Below are 17025 nucleotides of genomic sequence, written 5' to 3'. Positions count from 1 at the left end.
GAATAAATCCGACCCAATTTTGGAGTCCAAAGGCGGCTGCAGTTTTCCGGTGACATAATGGACACCTTTATTTCGCTACACGGAGAGAAAACTCCTGCGAATCATATATATATGGATGTGCTATCAGCAGTGAATTTTTATAACCATTGGCCTCCTTATATATTACAAAGCTTTTCAGTTTATATTTTGCTTATTTTATTATGGAGTCTTCACGGAAGAAAATTTCCCTCACACTTTTTTATTTTTGATTATAATTTCGCTAATAATTTAATGTTATAAAATTCCAATAATTAGCATTTACAGTTTCTTGATTAATTTTAGTATAAATAAATATAAATTTATATATATATATAAGTCATGATGAATTTAAAAAGATAAATATTTGGAATTTAATTGAAGTACGAACGTTGCGATAATATTCGAGCATGGCCAAACAAATTTATTGTAATATTTTTTATTAATTATTATTATAAACACCTATAGCATTCCTGTCCTTGAGCTCAACGGCGTTGAACTTCGGTAAGTGGATACTAATGAAAGAAACTACATATACTTTTGCCTTATACAGTAAATTTTCTACGTCATGAATCTTGAATAATTTTAATTTATATCCTCGCAAACTTATTAATTTTTAATCTAAAATGTAGCTAAATTTAATTCTTGAATTTATCCTAATAATATTAATTCTTCTTATATATATATATTATTATAAAACATGAATGATAACGAAATGAATTGTAATATATGTTAAGGAAATATCACTTTATTTAAATAGAAATCCCTAATTGGTAAATACACCCTACAACTGATCGAAATCACTCTCTCTCTCTTCTGAAGCTATTTGTATTTTAGGGGATTTGTTTCTTGTTTTCGGATTTGATTATAAAGTAAAATCATCCGGGTTTCTTCTTGAATTTTTGAGCAAGTGCACTTCATTTATTTTGATGATACTACACATCATTTGTGTAAGTTATCCAACCCCTAAATACAGGCCACTTAAATACAGGCTTTTATAAACAATATTTTCAATCTCTGCATTTGCCTTTGGCTTGATCTTTGGCTCAATTATCCAACCCATAAATCCAGGCCACTTATGGCTTTCCACTTATGAATTTTATAAACAATATTTTCAAACTCTGCATTTGCCTTCGGCTTTGTCTTTGGCTCTGAGGTCCGATCTCGGTTCCCCATAAACAAATCAAAATCAAAAGTAAACATCAGCTTCCCTCCGAAGCCCAATCAATTACGCCTTTTGCGTTTCAAGTACCCACCAAATTGCATCGATCAGCTTAATCGAATTTCACAATAAGATGCGAAAGTTTCATCTTAAGCCTCTTATCTAAACACAACTGATGGCCGAGGTTCTTTGGATCAGATTTAGAATTAAGAAGTCAGTCCTATTTTGACCGAGACCGCGAATGGTTGACAAAAGTATTTAATAGAAATCAAAAGTGTCTTGTAATTGTTACGTTTAATAAATAAAGGTTTAACACCTTAAAGGTTTGTGTAATTAAAAAATAAAATTTACATTTTTTTAATTCACCGAACTACAAACAATTTAACTGGCGCCCAACTCAAGAGGCCGCGTCACATATAGGGTGACCAGATAGCTGAGGTGGGAAATACGGACACCGCCGTTTTGTCGTATCCACCCCCCCCCCCCCCCCCCGGTATATTGAAATTATACTTTGCATATTCTTGATTGACTGATTGAGAATAAAAAAGTCTGCTGTTACAGAAATACACAAAGCAACGCTAAAAGCAATGTACATATGTACGCGACAGTATGCATACATACATAGCAAACCGAACAACCAGACGCAATCGTACCATATTTCTAGGGAATTTTACCGTTAACGCGTGCTAAACTAATTGCGCGTTCTCTACGTCAGCTGCGAGCGCGGGCGCTTTCGAATGTTTAAGTCTAGAAACTCCTTTCGGAAAAATTGCAGGTGCAACCTGTTTTTTCGTTAAAAACGCGAAAAATACGGACATTTTACAAAAAAATACGGACGAACGGACACAGAGCTGAAAATACGGACATGTCCGTATTAATACGGACACCTGGTCACCCTAGTCACATAAAGCTCCTAAAAATAGTTTAATGAAAAATAAGTTAAACATAAACGGAACTCGCGCGGTCAACAACTCAACATTTTTAGTGGAAAAATTAAAACATCCACCAAACGACACTACCAAGTGACAGTGATCGTTAACAATAAAGTAAATGGAAATTAATTAATGAAATTATCCATAAAGAGTGAATTAAAACAAAGGTGGACCGAAATTTTAAAACAAACAATTACAAGAACACAAAAAATAAAAAAATCAACGCAAAAAAAAAAAACAAACAAGAACAACAAAAACAAATAAAACGACAACTCCAACAAGAAAAAACAGGGAAGGAAGGCAGGACATTCTCAAATAAAAACGACAACTCGCTGCAACAAAAAAAAACCAAGGAAGGAAGACCCCAACGGGACAATATCGTGAGGAATTAATTTAAAATAATAAAAAAACAAGAAAGGAAAGCTAACTTCGGGCGGAGCCGAAGTTTATATACCCTTGCAGCGAAAACCTGATATATATCGCAAACATCGGATATAGTTGGCCGATCCTTATGAAATTTGGTAGGTTGGATCAACTGACCAAAAATATAATCTGTACCAAGTTCCAGCTTTCTATCTTCAAAAACACAAAAGTTGGGTCATTTCCGATCGTTCAGTTATATGGCAGCTATAGTATATAGTCGGCCGATCCTTACGAAATGTTGCATGTCGTATTTTTTTGCCAAAAATAGATCTCATGTCAAATTTGAACTCTGTAACTTTAAAAACACCAAAGTTATACCATTTCCGATCAATCAGTTATATGGCAGCTATAGGATATAGTCGGCCGATCCCGGCCGTTCCGACTTATATACTGCGTGCAAAGGAAAGAAGGGTGTGTGCAAAGTTTCAAGACGATAGCTTCAAAACTGAGAGACTAGTTTGGGTAGAAACAGACAGACGGACAGACGGACATGCTCATATCAACTCAATTTTCTTGATTTTTTTTTGTTCGGTAGATAAGTAAAAATAAAAAATAAACTTCTTTTTATTTTTTTTTTTAAGGTTGGTTTTTCTTAATTTTTTTTACAAAAACCAAAAAAAATATAATTTTTTAAACTAAGCGAAATTAATGATTTAATTGTATAATAATGCAATAAACACAAAAACTTAATAATACATATACAACTAAATATAATATTTACCTGTTTTTAAACATTAATTGAATCAACTATACAATTTTTTTTGATTTTTTATATTTTGGATCAGAAACTGCACAACCAATTCAGATTACCACATTCACCAAATTGGTTGGAAAAGTAATCACCTGTTGAGTATTGGACAGAATTCTGAGTGATCAACACTTTTTATATAAAAACGAAAGTTTCTGAACTGCATAAAAAAGTTTTTATACAGTTTTGTAACGCAGTTTGATAAATAATTTAATTTAAACGGTATGATGCAGATCTGCATCACCACCATGTAAAGGGTTAAAGACTATAATTTAAGATCTGTGAATTTGAGAAAAATAATATAAGATTTATATATTGCAAAAAGTAAGATTCGCGATTTAACAAAAAAATATAAAGAATAATTCTGGAAGATTTGATAAATAGCTTTTGTGAACTAAATCTAACAATGGCAACCGGAGGTTCAGCACCAAATTTTTCTGCAAGCAGTGTAGCCACAGCCGGCAGTTTAACAGTAGAATTGATAAACAGATTAATAAACGCTCAATTGAATGAAGTTAGCAGGAAAGTAGAATGTTTAGAAGGAAGGCTAGCCACAGATGCAAACACTGTGGAAGATTATAAAGTACAAACAATTGACCCAGCTATAAAATGCGATACAACACTTGAAGTGGTAAAATCCTTACCAAATTTCACAGGGGAAACAACACAATATGTAGGTTGGAGGGAAGCTGCAGAAACTTCAATGAGTCTCTATAAAATTGAAAGTGAACAATATTTTATCGCCCTAACAATTTTACGAAATAAAATTATGGGAGCTGCCCATGATGCTCTTACCAATCATGGCACAGTTTTAAACTTTAAAGCAATCTTATCCCGATTGGACTTTATATATAGTGACAAACGACCAATACATGTTCTCGAATCAGAACTAAGTATCCTTAGGCAAGGACGAATGACAGTTACTGAGTACTATAACGAAGTCAATAAAAAAATGACCTTACTAATAAACAAAACCATAATGACATACGGAAAGGACAGTGTAATTACCAAAGAAACAAACAATTCAATAAGGAGAAATGCTCTACGAGTATTTATATCCGGACTTAATGGATCTATTTCAGAAACTCTTTTCTCATTAAATCCACCAGATTTGCCCAATGCTTTGGCAAAGGTCCAAGAATTAGTATCAAACAACTTCCGTGCTCAACTCGCAAATAGGTTTAATGGATTTAAAAATGAAAGTTAATATCGGGGAAACAACTTACGATTTGATCAAATACGGCAAAATAATTATACCACTAAAATGGGAAATAATTTTAATCATAACCAAATTCCAATTCGCCACAAAAGGGAAATTTTTGGCAAAATAATAATCAAAATAATAATCATAAGCAACAAGCTATCGAGCCAATGGATGTTGATCCACCGATTCAACTCCAGAATAAAGCTAATTACAATCGGCAGCCGAGCCAAAATTGGCAGGCAAATAGTAACCAAGAAAGATATAATAATTGGCAGGTAAACGATAATCAAGGTAGTAATAATAATTATCATCAAAATAAAAATCGTTCAAATTTCTATAACACAAATCAAAATAGAGAGCAAACTCAAGCTCAAAAAAGGGAATCAGATGGAACAAAAAGTCAGCCAGCTAATAAAGTAACCAGATTTAATAATTTCAATGAAGACCATTTTTTAGACCAGACCCCTACAGAGGAATGCCTTCTTTAAATAGGATAGATCGAAAAACCAAGAAGCAGCTAAAAGTTTTAATAGATACAGGAGCCACTGCTTGTTACATAAAAAGGGGAAAACGAGCTACCAATATACAAAAAGGTAACAACAGTTCATGGCTACTCAATTATTAGGTATTACCATATTATAAATATATTTGAAACAAAACAATTATTTTATGAAATCGAAGGTTTAGAATCTGATATTCTAATTGTATTCAATTTATTAAGAAAAATTGGAGCTATAATAAATATAGAAAAGGGAATCTTGTAATATAATGGGAAACAGGAGAAGTTAAAATATTATGATAATGAGGAGAAAAACGAAATACGTTTAATTGAAGAAAATAATATTCTTCCGTTAAAAGAATTTATTATAAAAAAGTATTTTGATGATAATGGTAGCGAAAAGACAGATTCATTATTTGTTGAAAATAGTGAGAAAAGCTTGGGAGTTAAAAATCCCGAGAACGCCGACGTAGAAATATCCGTCAATAAAAATAAAAATATCTTGGGAATTAAAAATCCTGAGAACGCCGACGTAGAAATATCCGTCAATAAAAATAAAAATATCTTGGGAATTAAAAATCCTGAGAGTGCCGACGAAGTAAATACCGTCAAAAATCAAATAAATAATATAGGTACTGACCAATTAGGCGGATTGAGGGAAAAGATAGTTCACTATATTGAAAAGGAGCATTCAAAGATAAATATGCAAATTCCTTTTAGAACAGACATAAAGGGGGAAATAAATCTTATCCACGATAGGCCAATATACGGGAAGCAGTATCCGTATGCTCTATCTGTCAACGACTTCGTGAAAAGAGAAATCAAAAGAATGTTATCAGAAAAAATAATAAGGCCTAGCAGAAGCCCTTACAATTCACCACTTCTGGTAGTCCCAAAGAAAGGAGAGAATCAAGACGGAAGCCGTAAATTAAGACTCGTCATTGATTATAAAAAATTAAATGAAAGTACTATACCTGAAGGTACCCAATGCAAGACCCATCAGTAATTCTATCAAATTTGGGAAAAGTAAGATATTTTTCAACAATAGATTTAGAGTCAGGATTTCATCAGTTACTAATGAAAGAATCTGATGTCGAAAAAACAGCCTTTTCAATAAATAATGGAAAATACGAATTTTTAAGAATGCCATTCCGATTAACAAATGCAGCAAGAATCTTTCAGAGAGCAATGGACGATATTCTAAGAGAACAAATAGCGAAAACATGTCATGTCTATATGGACGACATTATAATATTCTCAAAAAAATCTCAAAAAGAATGTCAACAAAATGTTAAATCAGCTGGATGAACCAGCAATTAATGGTTTTAACAAGCTGAAAGAAAATCTCATTGCTCAAGTAGAACTAGTTAAACCGGACTATAATAAAAAATTTACCCTGACCACCGATGCTTCAGACGTCGCAATTGGTGCAGTTTTATCTCAAGAATGAAAACCAATTACTTTTATTTCAAAAACCTTGTCTAAAACAGAACAAGCTTATGCGACTAATAAGAAGGAACTTTTAGAGATAGTATGGGCTCTTAAAAATCTAAAAATCTTTCTACAAGACGTGGAAAACGAGGAAGATAAAGCTATAATAATAGAAGAAACGCACAGCCGTGCTCATAGGGGGCTAGAAGAGAATTACAAACAGATCAGTAAATTATATTATTGGCCAAACTGTTTTAAAAAATTAAAAGAATATATTAAAAATTGCGTGATTTGTAACGAAAATAAATATAACAGGCACCCAATAAAAATTCCAATTGGGGAAACCCCAATTCCAAGTAAAGAAGGAGAAAATTTACACATTGATATATATTACGCGCAAGGTCTTACTTTCATAACTTGTATTGACGCTTACTCAAAATTTCTAGTAGTAAAAGAAATCCAAAATAAATTAAATATCGAAAATAAAGTAATGGTCCTTCTTCCAACATTTTCCACAAGCAAAAGTAATAATGACCGATAATGAACCGAGCTTTACCTCGGCCCAATTTAAATCTTTCGCACAAAGGTGCAATTTAACTTTACATTACGCAGACCCGAGGCACAGCACGTAAAACGGACAGGTTGAAAGGGCACATTCTACATTAACAGAATTAGCTCGATGCATTAAAGATTAATTTAATTTAACTGACTTTTCCGAAATAGTAATAAGAGCCGCTCAAGAATATAATCAGAGCATTCATTCTACAACGAACCAAAAACCTTTTAACGCATTATATAATAAAATAGAGCACGATAACATTCCTGAACTTTTGAAAAATACTCAAGAGAAAATGTTGGAAACACATAATGAAAACAGAAAAGAAAAAAAATATCATGTAGGACAGGTAGTCTATGAAAAGAAACACGGGGAAAGAAATAAACTTAAACCCAGATATAAAAAACAAATAGTTAAGGAAAATTTACCCAACAAAATAATAATCAACAATAGAAATAGAATTATTCACAAAGATAATATAAAATTCTAAGTATTTATATATTATCCTTTTTTTCTTTCCTTTCCCAGAAAATGTTTTATCAGGTGCTCATACTACACCTTATTTTATTAACAAAATCAGAAATAATTGACTATACAAGTCACGAATATCTTCTATTTAAGGACAATAAAGACGTATTGACGTACGATTCATACGCAGATTTATTCCATGTAACTAACTTAAGGGGTCACGCCACCCTGAAATTTTCAAAAAATCGATTTTTTTTTTTTTACTTAATTTAAAAGACGTCTTAAAATACGCGTAAGAATATAGTTACGCGTATTTTAAGACGTCCCCCCGATATCTTGATAATTATGGAAGTTATGTTTATTTCAAGGCGGCACTGCAGGAGGGCACCTAAGACACTTCTTTTTCTTCTTTTGCGTTTTTCTCGAAACCACTTTTTTCAAGACGGTGGGCATGATAACTCAAAAACTGTTCAACCGATTGACTTGAAAATTGAAACACATCTTCTTACATAGATTTTCCACAGAGTGACGTAGGATTTTTTTGATCCAATGGATAGAAATTTTTTTATGCAATTTTTAGTACGAAATTTTTTGCCCAAAACATTGAGTCAAGTTTTGAAGTGCTCTCATTTGCGTAATTTTTCTTCTTTTCTAAAACGGCTACGTCACTCTGTTCCAAATTTATCACTTTTTAAAAAAAAATTTTGTTTACTTTTTTCTGATGAAAATTGACACGTGAATCATGCCCACCATCAAGGAGCACTCCGGAAAAACCTATGATCGCCGATGTTCATATCTCCGCCATTTTGAATTGAAAAAAAATTTTTTTTTAGAATTTATAAAGCTCATTAGTTGTATTAAATAGAAATAAAAGTGGAAAAATCCTATCTCAACTAGTTTAGTCACAAGAAATTCCTGAAAAACCGTCCCGTTTCCACGCGGTCAGGGTGGCGTAACCCCTTAAGCTTTTATAAAGAAATAATAAATTTGGAATCAGATAATATTAAAAGGGATACTAATAAAAGGTCACAATGGGAAATTAAATATGACATAAAAGTAATTGAACTAATTTTATCGCAATTAATATCAACTAGATCAAAAAGAGGGATAAATGAGTTAGGCACCGTGTGGAAATGGTTAGCTGGAACTCCGGACCATGATGATTTTATTACAGTTCAGAATAAAATTAATGAATTAATTGAAAACAATAATAAGTAGTCTATTATCAATTCCGATGATTTTAAAAAAGTATTTATTGATCAAGATCTACCACTTCGAAAACATCGCTTGCGATTATTAACATTTGATCTGCAAAATTTAATTGACACAATCACTCTAGCAAAAATAGACGTTTTTAATACCAAAATTTTAAACATGATGACATCTTGGAAATGATGACATCTTGGAAATATTAAAACATGAACAAAAACCAGTAATTATAGCTGATTTAATGGACATCTCTTCTTTTAAAATCGCATTGCATAAAGAACTTTTAATAATTTATATAAAATACCCAATAATTAAAAACAGATGTGAAATATATCACGCTAGAGCGATTTCCCAAATCGATGGAAAACTAGTATTAAGCAATCAAGTCGCAAAATGCGAAAATATTTTTCACGAAATGTCTAATTTTAAGAACGAACTTTTTAATAATTATTGCACTCTAAGTAACAAAAAAACTTGTTTTACCTGATTATTAAATGGTGAGAAATCAACCTGTAAAAAAATAAGAGAAAAAAATAAAAAAATAGACATCATACAAGATGGTGCCATTCTTATAAATGGGAACAATATTGTTAACAACTCCTGTTGAGGTCGGGGCGAGGTTGGTGCACGATTCTTTAAGCAAACATCGATTTGGTTGTTCTTTCCTTTATTTAAATCAAATCAAATGCTGGGCGCGCTAAAAAACTTCGTCGTTTTCCCTCGCCTCGTTAGCTTCACCGTTAGCTTAGCGATCGCAAACGCCTCGTTCTTCCGCCATTTTTCTGTATATCGATAAGCTTACGTCTAGCGTTTTTCAGAACTTATTCTAAACATTATTCAACACTAATATTAACGATTTCATTTTTCAAATATAAACTTAATTCTATGACGGCGGTAACATTCCCTCCCCCGTAATTGATCCCGATCCGTGGTCAGTTACCATTCTCCAAGCCGACGTCCAGAACTGCTACCTTTGTTGCTGGTCTTTCTATAGCACCATGCTGCGTCTTGATTGTCACCCGCCGAACTTGTCCATCGTTGGCCATCACTGCGTCAGTCACGCGTCCTTTTAGCCACAGGTTCCTGGGAAGAAGCTCATCCACGACTACGACGATGCTTCCGATGGTGATTGGAGGTACCTTCTCGAACCATTTGGTGCGCCTGGTTAATACGGGTGCATACTCCTTAACCCATCGTTGCCAAAAGCGGTCTCCGAAGCGCTGAGTCTCGTTCCATCTACGCTTCAGATTCATTCCCTCTTTCGGCAGCGGCTTGTATCCGTTCGCTGATCCTAGCAGCAGGTGGTTTGGAGTTAGGGCGGCGTCATCCTCTGAATCCAAACTTACAAACGTGAGAGGTCGCGAGTTGATGATAAATTGCGCCTCCATCAGTGAGTTTCTCAACCCCTCGTCGTTGAAAGAGTAACTTGGGCAAATGTTCTTCAAGATTCCTTTCGTTGTCCTGACGAGTCTCTCCCATGCTCCACCCATGTGCGGTGCTCCTGGTGGGTTGAATCGCCACTTTATGCCGTCGAACTTAATAGTGATCTTATCGTGCTCGATCTTTTTCAGCTCCTCGCGCACGGCTTTTTCCGTGGCTCTGAAATTCGTACCGTTGTCTGAGAATATTTCCCTCGGTGTCCCTCGAAGGGCCATAAAATTGGCTAGGCACATGATACATGAACTAGTATCTAGACTGTAGGCGATCTCAAAATGCACCGCGCGCAACGTAAGACAGGTGAACAGAGCTACCCATCTCTTCTCTTTGCGCCGGCCGACGTTCATCAATAAAGGGCCAAAATAGTCAACGCCTGTATAGGTGAACGGCCACTCGAAGCTTCCAACTCTTGCCCTCGGGATCGGTGCCATCTGGGGTGGTCTGGGAACTGCTCTGTCGATCTTGCATCGTTGGCATGTGTTTCGCACAGATTTGTGCAGTACTCGTAGCCGGCTGATATAAAACGAATTTTTGATGTCGTTTATTACAGTTTCGTGAGCGAGATGGTGATACTTTCGTGGAAGCTCCTAACTATGAGGTTGGTTATCCGGCATCCATGAGCTAGTATAATGGCGTCCTCAGCTATGTCAACTGCGTTCAATCTGCCTCTTGTTCGTAGTACTCCATCGTTGTCCAGGTACGCGTTCAATCCGGCCAATCTGCTTCCCTTGAGGAGCGCCGTTCCCGCGGATAACATTTTTAGTTCTGCTGCGAAGGCGATGGATTGAGATTGCTTGTATAGCAGCATCTTTGCCTTGCCTACATGAGCCATTGTCGTGGTTGCTGGCATGTCTCGTCCGTCACATTTCGCTCGCAGCCGATCAATGAACAGGAGTACTAGCGCCACTGCTCTGTATAACCGCCGCCAATTTAAGAAATCGTGCGCGTTGAACATAACCACTGATTTCGAATGCGTCGTCATCACATGCTTCCGGATCTCCGAGGTATCGTTGATGCTCTCCTGCTTCTTGGATATTGGCCAGTGGCTCGCATCGGTCTTCAGAAACTCCGGGCCCGTTATCCACGTCTCTTGTTGGGTTTTCCCGGTGACCTTGGTAGCTCCATCTGCTACGTTCAGCTTTGAAGGAATCCACCGCCATTGCTCGACCAGTGTTGTTTCCAGAATTTCGGCGACTCTGTGCATCACGAACTGATGAAAGTTGCGGGGGTCCATAGTTAGCCACTGCAACACTGTCTTGGAGTCCGACCAGTATGTGGCGTTGTCAATTCGTAGGTTGCGTGTGCTCATCACCTTTTGGGCTAAGCGTGCTCCCATAACTGCTGCCTGCAGCTCCATACCCGGAATCGAAAGTGGTTTTAAAGGTGCCACCTTAGATTTCGCCATTACCAAAGATACGACGACTCTGTCATCCGTTGCCACGCGCAAGTAGCAGACTGCAGAATATGCTTGCTCGCTGGCGTCGACGAATGTATGGAGTCCAATTTGACATGGCTCCGATGTGGCTGGGGAAAAGCATCTAGGGACCTCGAAAGTCCTTATGTCTTGCAAAATGGTTTTCCATTGGTGCCATTCTTCTAGAATCTTCTCAGGTAGCTCTTGATCCCATTCAATTTTTTGCCGCCATATACACTGGAGGAGTATCTTTAGTCCGATCGTTTGGCATGATAAAAATCCCAATGGATCGAAGATCGACATCAAAACTTGTAATACTTCCCGCTTGGTAGGGACTACGTTTTCCGCCAGCACATCACGCTTCAGCCTTGCAAATCTGCAGATAAATTTGAACATATCATTATGTGGGTCCCAGAACATGCCAAGTATCTTTTCTGTTGCCCAAAAATCCACCGGCTTTTGGGTTTCAACGTTGCCATTATCCTGCAAGCTTTCGAGCACTTCTTCCGAATTCGACGACCAGTTACGGATCTCGAATCCGCCTCTGCGATGTACTTCTATAACTTCTCTGGTGATCTGGATGGCCTCCTGTTCGTTCCTCATGCTATCGATGAAGTCGTCAACGTAGTGCGCCCTTTGGATGGCGTTTAAGGCTAATGGGAACTCTTCTTAGTGGGTTTCCGCGTTCTTATCTCGAACGAAGTGCGCTATAAACGGCGCGCAGCTAATCCCAAAAGTCATAGCTCGCATGACATAGGTGTCTACTTTGTCGCTGCCTTGTCATACCACAGAAATCGCTGTGCCTGCATATCCTCGCGAATGTTGATCCTGTGAAACATTTCCGCAATGTCACCACAAATCGCTATTTTGTTGACCCGAAAGGCTAGCAAGACGTCTATGAGTGGGTTCAGGCAATCTGGTCCCCTGAGTAAGTAGTCATTTAGCGCGTATCCGTGTGCCTTTGCGGTTGCATCCCATACGAGCCTTATCTTTTTCGGCTTGTTTGGATTCAGCGCTATGAATATTGGCCGATACCATGTACGGCTGTTCTCCCGGCTGGTTTCTTCCTCGGATAGCTTAACCGCGTATCCTTTGTCTAGGAGGTTCCTGATTTGGGCGTTGATCTTTTCATAAAGATCTGGTTCTTGAGACACCTTTTTCCTCATGCAGGTAAGCCGCTTCAGAGCGTTACTCCGGCTCTCAGGGAGTTTGTCGATACCACCGCGCCACGGAAGTCCAACTTCATATTTTCCGGACTTATTTTGGCAGGTGCTTTCCAGTATCTTCACTGCCAGCTCATCTTCAGCTGAGTGCAGCTTTCGTGGTACGAGTGCGTCCAGGTTGAAATGTTCCTTGATGTCATCATGGAGTTCTTGCCAGTCGCAGTCGCAGTGGTGCATGAAAATGGATCGTTGTGGGTTCGCCGATCCTTGGATGCTCCATCCTAGCATGCACTTCGATGCTATCGGCTCGTTCCATTTTCCTTCGCGGATCTTGCGAGGGACATCTAGCTTCCAGTTGTTGGTTCCGATTAGCAAAGTCGGCTGGGCAGAGTAGGACCGTAGCGGCAAGTCTTTCAAATGCTGGAATCTGTCGCATAGCTCCTTCAAGTTGACTGTCTGTCTCGGTAGTGCTAGGTTCTGAACGGTCTGGACGTTGTTCAACCAGTAAACCTTATCGCAGTTCATTTCCGGGATTTGGACGGATGCCTTTACGGATCCACTCTCAAGTCGAGTCGTCTCTGCGGTCCACTGCAAACACATTGGCGCTGCCTGGCCTTGTACTCCCAGTCTTTGGAATACGGATGCATCTGCTAAGGTCACGGATGATCCTTCATCTAGAAAGGCGTAGATCTCAGTCTGCCTGCTGCCGTAATGCAGCTTGACTGGAATGATGCGAAAGAACTGACTTCCGTGGTTGTCGTCTCTGTGCGTACTAACGTGACTCTGTGGTCTGTCTTGGCCGATTATGTTGGGAACATATTCTGTATGAAGTAACTCATGGTGTCTCCTTGTACAGCCATTAATTCCACATTTCCCGGTTCGGCATCTGTTCCGGTGTACCTTGAGGCAGCAGAAACAGGCTTTACCCGCTCTGATTACCTGCCACCTGTGCTCCGCGTCAAGGTTCGAGAATACCTCACATTGTGCTGGGTTGTGACTCGGGTCGCCGCAAGCTACGCACCTCTGTTGAACTTGCTGCTGAGCTGCTTCCGTATGGATCGCGTTCGATCGTGTTTGTCCTCGTGCTGATCCAGGCTCATCTGTCACTCCCTTGTCCGGGCGGCGACTGTTGTGGGAGTTAACTGCGCCCGTTTTGTAAAACGATGGCGCCACCACTAATGACGCTGCCTCTGCGATTTTATACAGCCAATCACTGAATGTCTTGACTGCGGCCACTCTATCGTCGCGGGGTTGCATTGCCCAGTTTAGCTTGTGTTGGTTGGGAAGCTTATCTACCAGCTCCTTGACCAGCATTGGATTGTTGAGATGCGCCTTCAGATCGCACGCCTCCATAGTAGCACAGACGTTTCGCACTGCCAGCGCGTACTCTATTAACGCCTCCAATCTGTCTTTGGGTGGTGCCACTCTTCGCACCTTTTCCACCACTCTTTCGAGGATGTGCTCTGGTCTGCCGAAGAACACCTTCAAAGTACTGATGACTTCTGGGACTAGGTTAGGAAGTAGGAGTTTATCTCTAACCAAGTCACGAGCTTTCCCTTTAAGCGACTTTTGCAGACGTAGCATATTTTCCACATTCGTATATCCCGCTGCTGTCGTACTGTGTTCAAATGTGCTGATAAATAACGGCCAGTCCTCAGGGTCCCCGCTAAATGTTGGAAGGTCCTTGGGTATAGCTTGCCGGGCCGCTATTTGAGTACTTGTAGGTGAATCTGTGGCTCGAAACATCCCAGCTACCGTTACGTCAGCGGGGTTCATCTGCATGAGAATTTTGTATTTTTCTTCTATGAACTTTGCCTCAGACTTTCTTTTCTCCTCGAGCATATCTAACAAGAGTTGGTTCTTGTTCGTGTCCGGATTGCCTTCCCGAACATTCATGTTCTCTCCGTTGCCGGCAGCATCGATTAGCGTATTAGCGACGGCTAGCGCTTTGCTGTGCGGTTCTGGGGTATCCATTGCGTCTTCACGTGTTTGAGACTGTACTGGTGATCTTTGCATACCGCTGAACGGTGCTATGTGGCTGCAACCCGCAAGACAGTAATCGCAACTCCAATCCTTGCTCTCAATGTCGTCCTCTACGCCGGCACACTCGAAATGGTACCACCTTCCGCAAACGTCGCACTGTACCCAATTTTCTGACGCTGTTTCGTTTTTGTTCTCGCAAATTCTGCACACTTCAACGTTCATGCTTCGCGTCGTCCGGCGTGCTTGCAATATGGCGTCTGCATTTCTTCTTCTTGGCTGCGTGCTTACTCGACCTAGCCTGTGGCTGCTAGGGACGCGACGCCTTACCTTTCGTTACTTCCAAAATTTGTCGCCTCCTGTCGGTCTAGCTGTTGTCTGCTAGCGACGCGACGCTGTTTTTTCTGCCTAAATCCGCAGGTAACGTAGTTTGGAGGAAGTTTTTTAGAAATGTTGAGGTCGGGGCGAGGTTGGTGCACGATTCTTTAAGCAAACATCGATTTGGTTGTTCTTTCCTTTATTTAAATCAAATCAAATGCTGGGCGCGCTAAAAAACTTCGTCGTTTTCCCTCGCCTCGTTAGCTTCACCGTTAGCTTAGCGATCGCAAACGCCTCGTTCTTCCGCCATTTTTCTGTATATCGATAAGCTTACGTCTAGCGTTTTTCAGAACTTATTCTAAACATTATTCAACACTAATATTAACGATTTCATTTTTCAAATATAAACTTAATTCTATGACGCCGGTAACAACTCCCATTTAAACGGTTTGTTTTTAATAACATTTAATGGTCCAACTAAAATTAATAATATCTCATATACCAATTTGGAAAATAAAATTCTTGAATACGTAACTACGAACCACTTCAAAAATTATGAAATATCCGATTACATATTATCAAATAACTCTGATCTTTCTTTAGATAATATAAACATTTTAAACCCATTGCATCAGATTTAGAATTAAGAAGTCAGTCCTATTTTAACCGAGACCGCGAACGGTTGACAAAAGTATTTAAGAGAAATCAAAAGTGTCTTGTAATTGTTACGTTTAATAAATAAAGGTTTAACACCAAGTTGTGTAATTAAAAAATAAAATTTACATTTTTTTAATTCACCGAACTACAAACAATTTAACTTGTATACGTGATATATACATTAGAGGTCTGCATGATTTCACTCAAAATTTTCGGTTATTTGAGTACAATAAGTTTAAGTCGCAATTGAGCGTGCCAAACCGTTTCAACAAAGTGAATTGCGGATTGGTAAGGGTTTCGTTGTATGCGAAATGAGTGAAATTCAAACCAATGTGGAATGGATAGAATGAGTGAATGCAGAGTAAATGCTTCGAGTACTCGGATAAAATTTTGACATTCTCGTCATTCATTGCAGTTAGAGCAGAAGCTAAAACTAGTTGCACAATTTTTTGTATACCTGCAAGCAGCTCGGCAAGCAGGTAGCAAGCAGCTACCTGCAAAGAGCCTTTTCAGATGCTAGAAATTTAATTTCTGAAAAGCGATGTATTATTGCTAACAATGCAGATACAATAAAAAAATTATGTTTTTGCATTCTGTTATGAAAAATTAAAGGATTAAATTAATTAAATTAAAGGACATACATACATATGTATATAAAATAATTAATCCATGCCTTTCTATTTTTCTATTTCTTGTATTGAAAAGCAACACAAAAACAAAAAATAAATTTGACGTCACAAATGCGACGCACAACTAACCGAGTACTCGGTTACAAAACTCATTTGGTTATTGCGTCGCCGTTCGGATAGAGTAAATTTTTAACTCATGCCTTTTTAACATTTTTGCCAAATCCGTTTTACTCAATGTCTCACTCAGTCAGTCAGAACTTTGAGTGAGAGTGCCAAATGCTGCTTTGATTGTATTCATGCAGACCTCTAATATACATGATACGTGAAAAAGAACCTCCCCCATCCGTCGAGCTAAGTCTATGACCACAAGAAGTGCACGCCCTTCACTCCCAGCCATACGTCCCTAAGGTATATCCTCTGGACCAGGTCCGTATAATAAATCCTGGTTAGGAACTGCAAGACGCTGGAGGAATTTAAGCTCTTGACCAACCGGATGTACATTTTATCGGAAGTTATACGAGTCAGTAATTTAATAGTGTATCCCCAAATAGAATCAGAGAAAGAGAGATTTTATTTGATCAGTTTTTTTGTTCCAGCACATTTCGGATTCCGAAGAGCTATATAGGTGTTTTGGTGGCGGATTTAATTTGTTTTTTTTATTTTTGATTTTGATTCATTTTTGGATTTTTGATTTAATTTTTGTTTATTTTTGATATATTTATGATTATATTTCCAATTCTATATTTTTTTTCTTTAAATTTGATCATTTGTGTATCGGAG

General features: G+C 38.2%; 3 protein-coding genes across 3 annotated transcripts; all 3 read right to left on the bottom strand.

Annotated features, from left to right (window-relative positions):
• Nucleotides 1–9579: 9579 nt before the first annotated feature.
• Nucleotides 9580–10515, bottom strand: LOC138926894 (uncharacterized). The gene has a single exon (XM_070282501.1). It carries the CDS (start codon nt 10513–10515, stop codon nt 9580–9582), a length of 936 nt encoding a protein of 311 aa, XP_070138602.1.
• A 113-nt stretch (nt 10516–10628) lies between these two features.
• Nucleotides 10629–12101, bottom strand: LOC122322144 (uncharacterized). The gene has a single exon (XM_043213583.1). The coding sequence runs from the start codon at nt 12099–12101 to the stop codon at nt 10629–10631; it is 1473 nt and encodes a 490-aa protein (XP_043069518.1).
• Nucleotides 12102–12259: 158 nt separating this feature from the next.
• LOC138926893 (uncharacterized) lies at nt 12260–14866 on the bottom strand. The gene has a single exon (XM_070282500.1). The coding sequence runs from the start codon at nt 14864–14866 to the stop codon at nt 12260–12262; it is 2607 nt and encodes an 868-aa protein (XP_070138601.1).
• Nucleotides 14867–17025: the final 2159 nt, after the last annotated feature.

The sequence above is a fragment of the Drosophila bipectinata genome, chromosome 4 (genome assembly GCF_030179905.1).
Source record: "Drosophila bipectinata strain 14024-0381.07 chromosome 4, DbipHiC1v2, whole genome shotgun sequence".
In the NCBI taxonomy this organism is placed as follows: domain Eukaryota; kingdom Metazoa; phylum Arthropoda; class Insecta; order Diptera; family Drosophilidae; genus Drosophila; species Drosophila bipectinata.
Note: the sequence above shows the minus strand (reverse complement) of the source record. Positions and strands in the feature narration are given on the sequence as shown.

Bases quoted from the DNA above. Each gene is read 5' to 3' on its own strand.
- LOC138926894 (XM_070282501.1), bottom strand. From the start codon at position 10,515: ATGGCACCGATCCCGAGGGCAAGAGTTGGAAGCTTCGAGTGGCCGTTC.
- LOC138926893 (XM_070282500.1), bottom strand. From the start codon at position 14,866: ATGAACGTTGAAGTGTGCAGAATTTGCGAGAACAAAAACGAAACAGCG.
- LOC122322144 (XM_043213583.1), bottom strand. From the start codon at position 12,101: ATGAGGAACGAACAGGAGGCCATCCAGATCACCAGAGAAGTTATAGAA.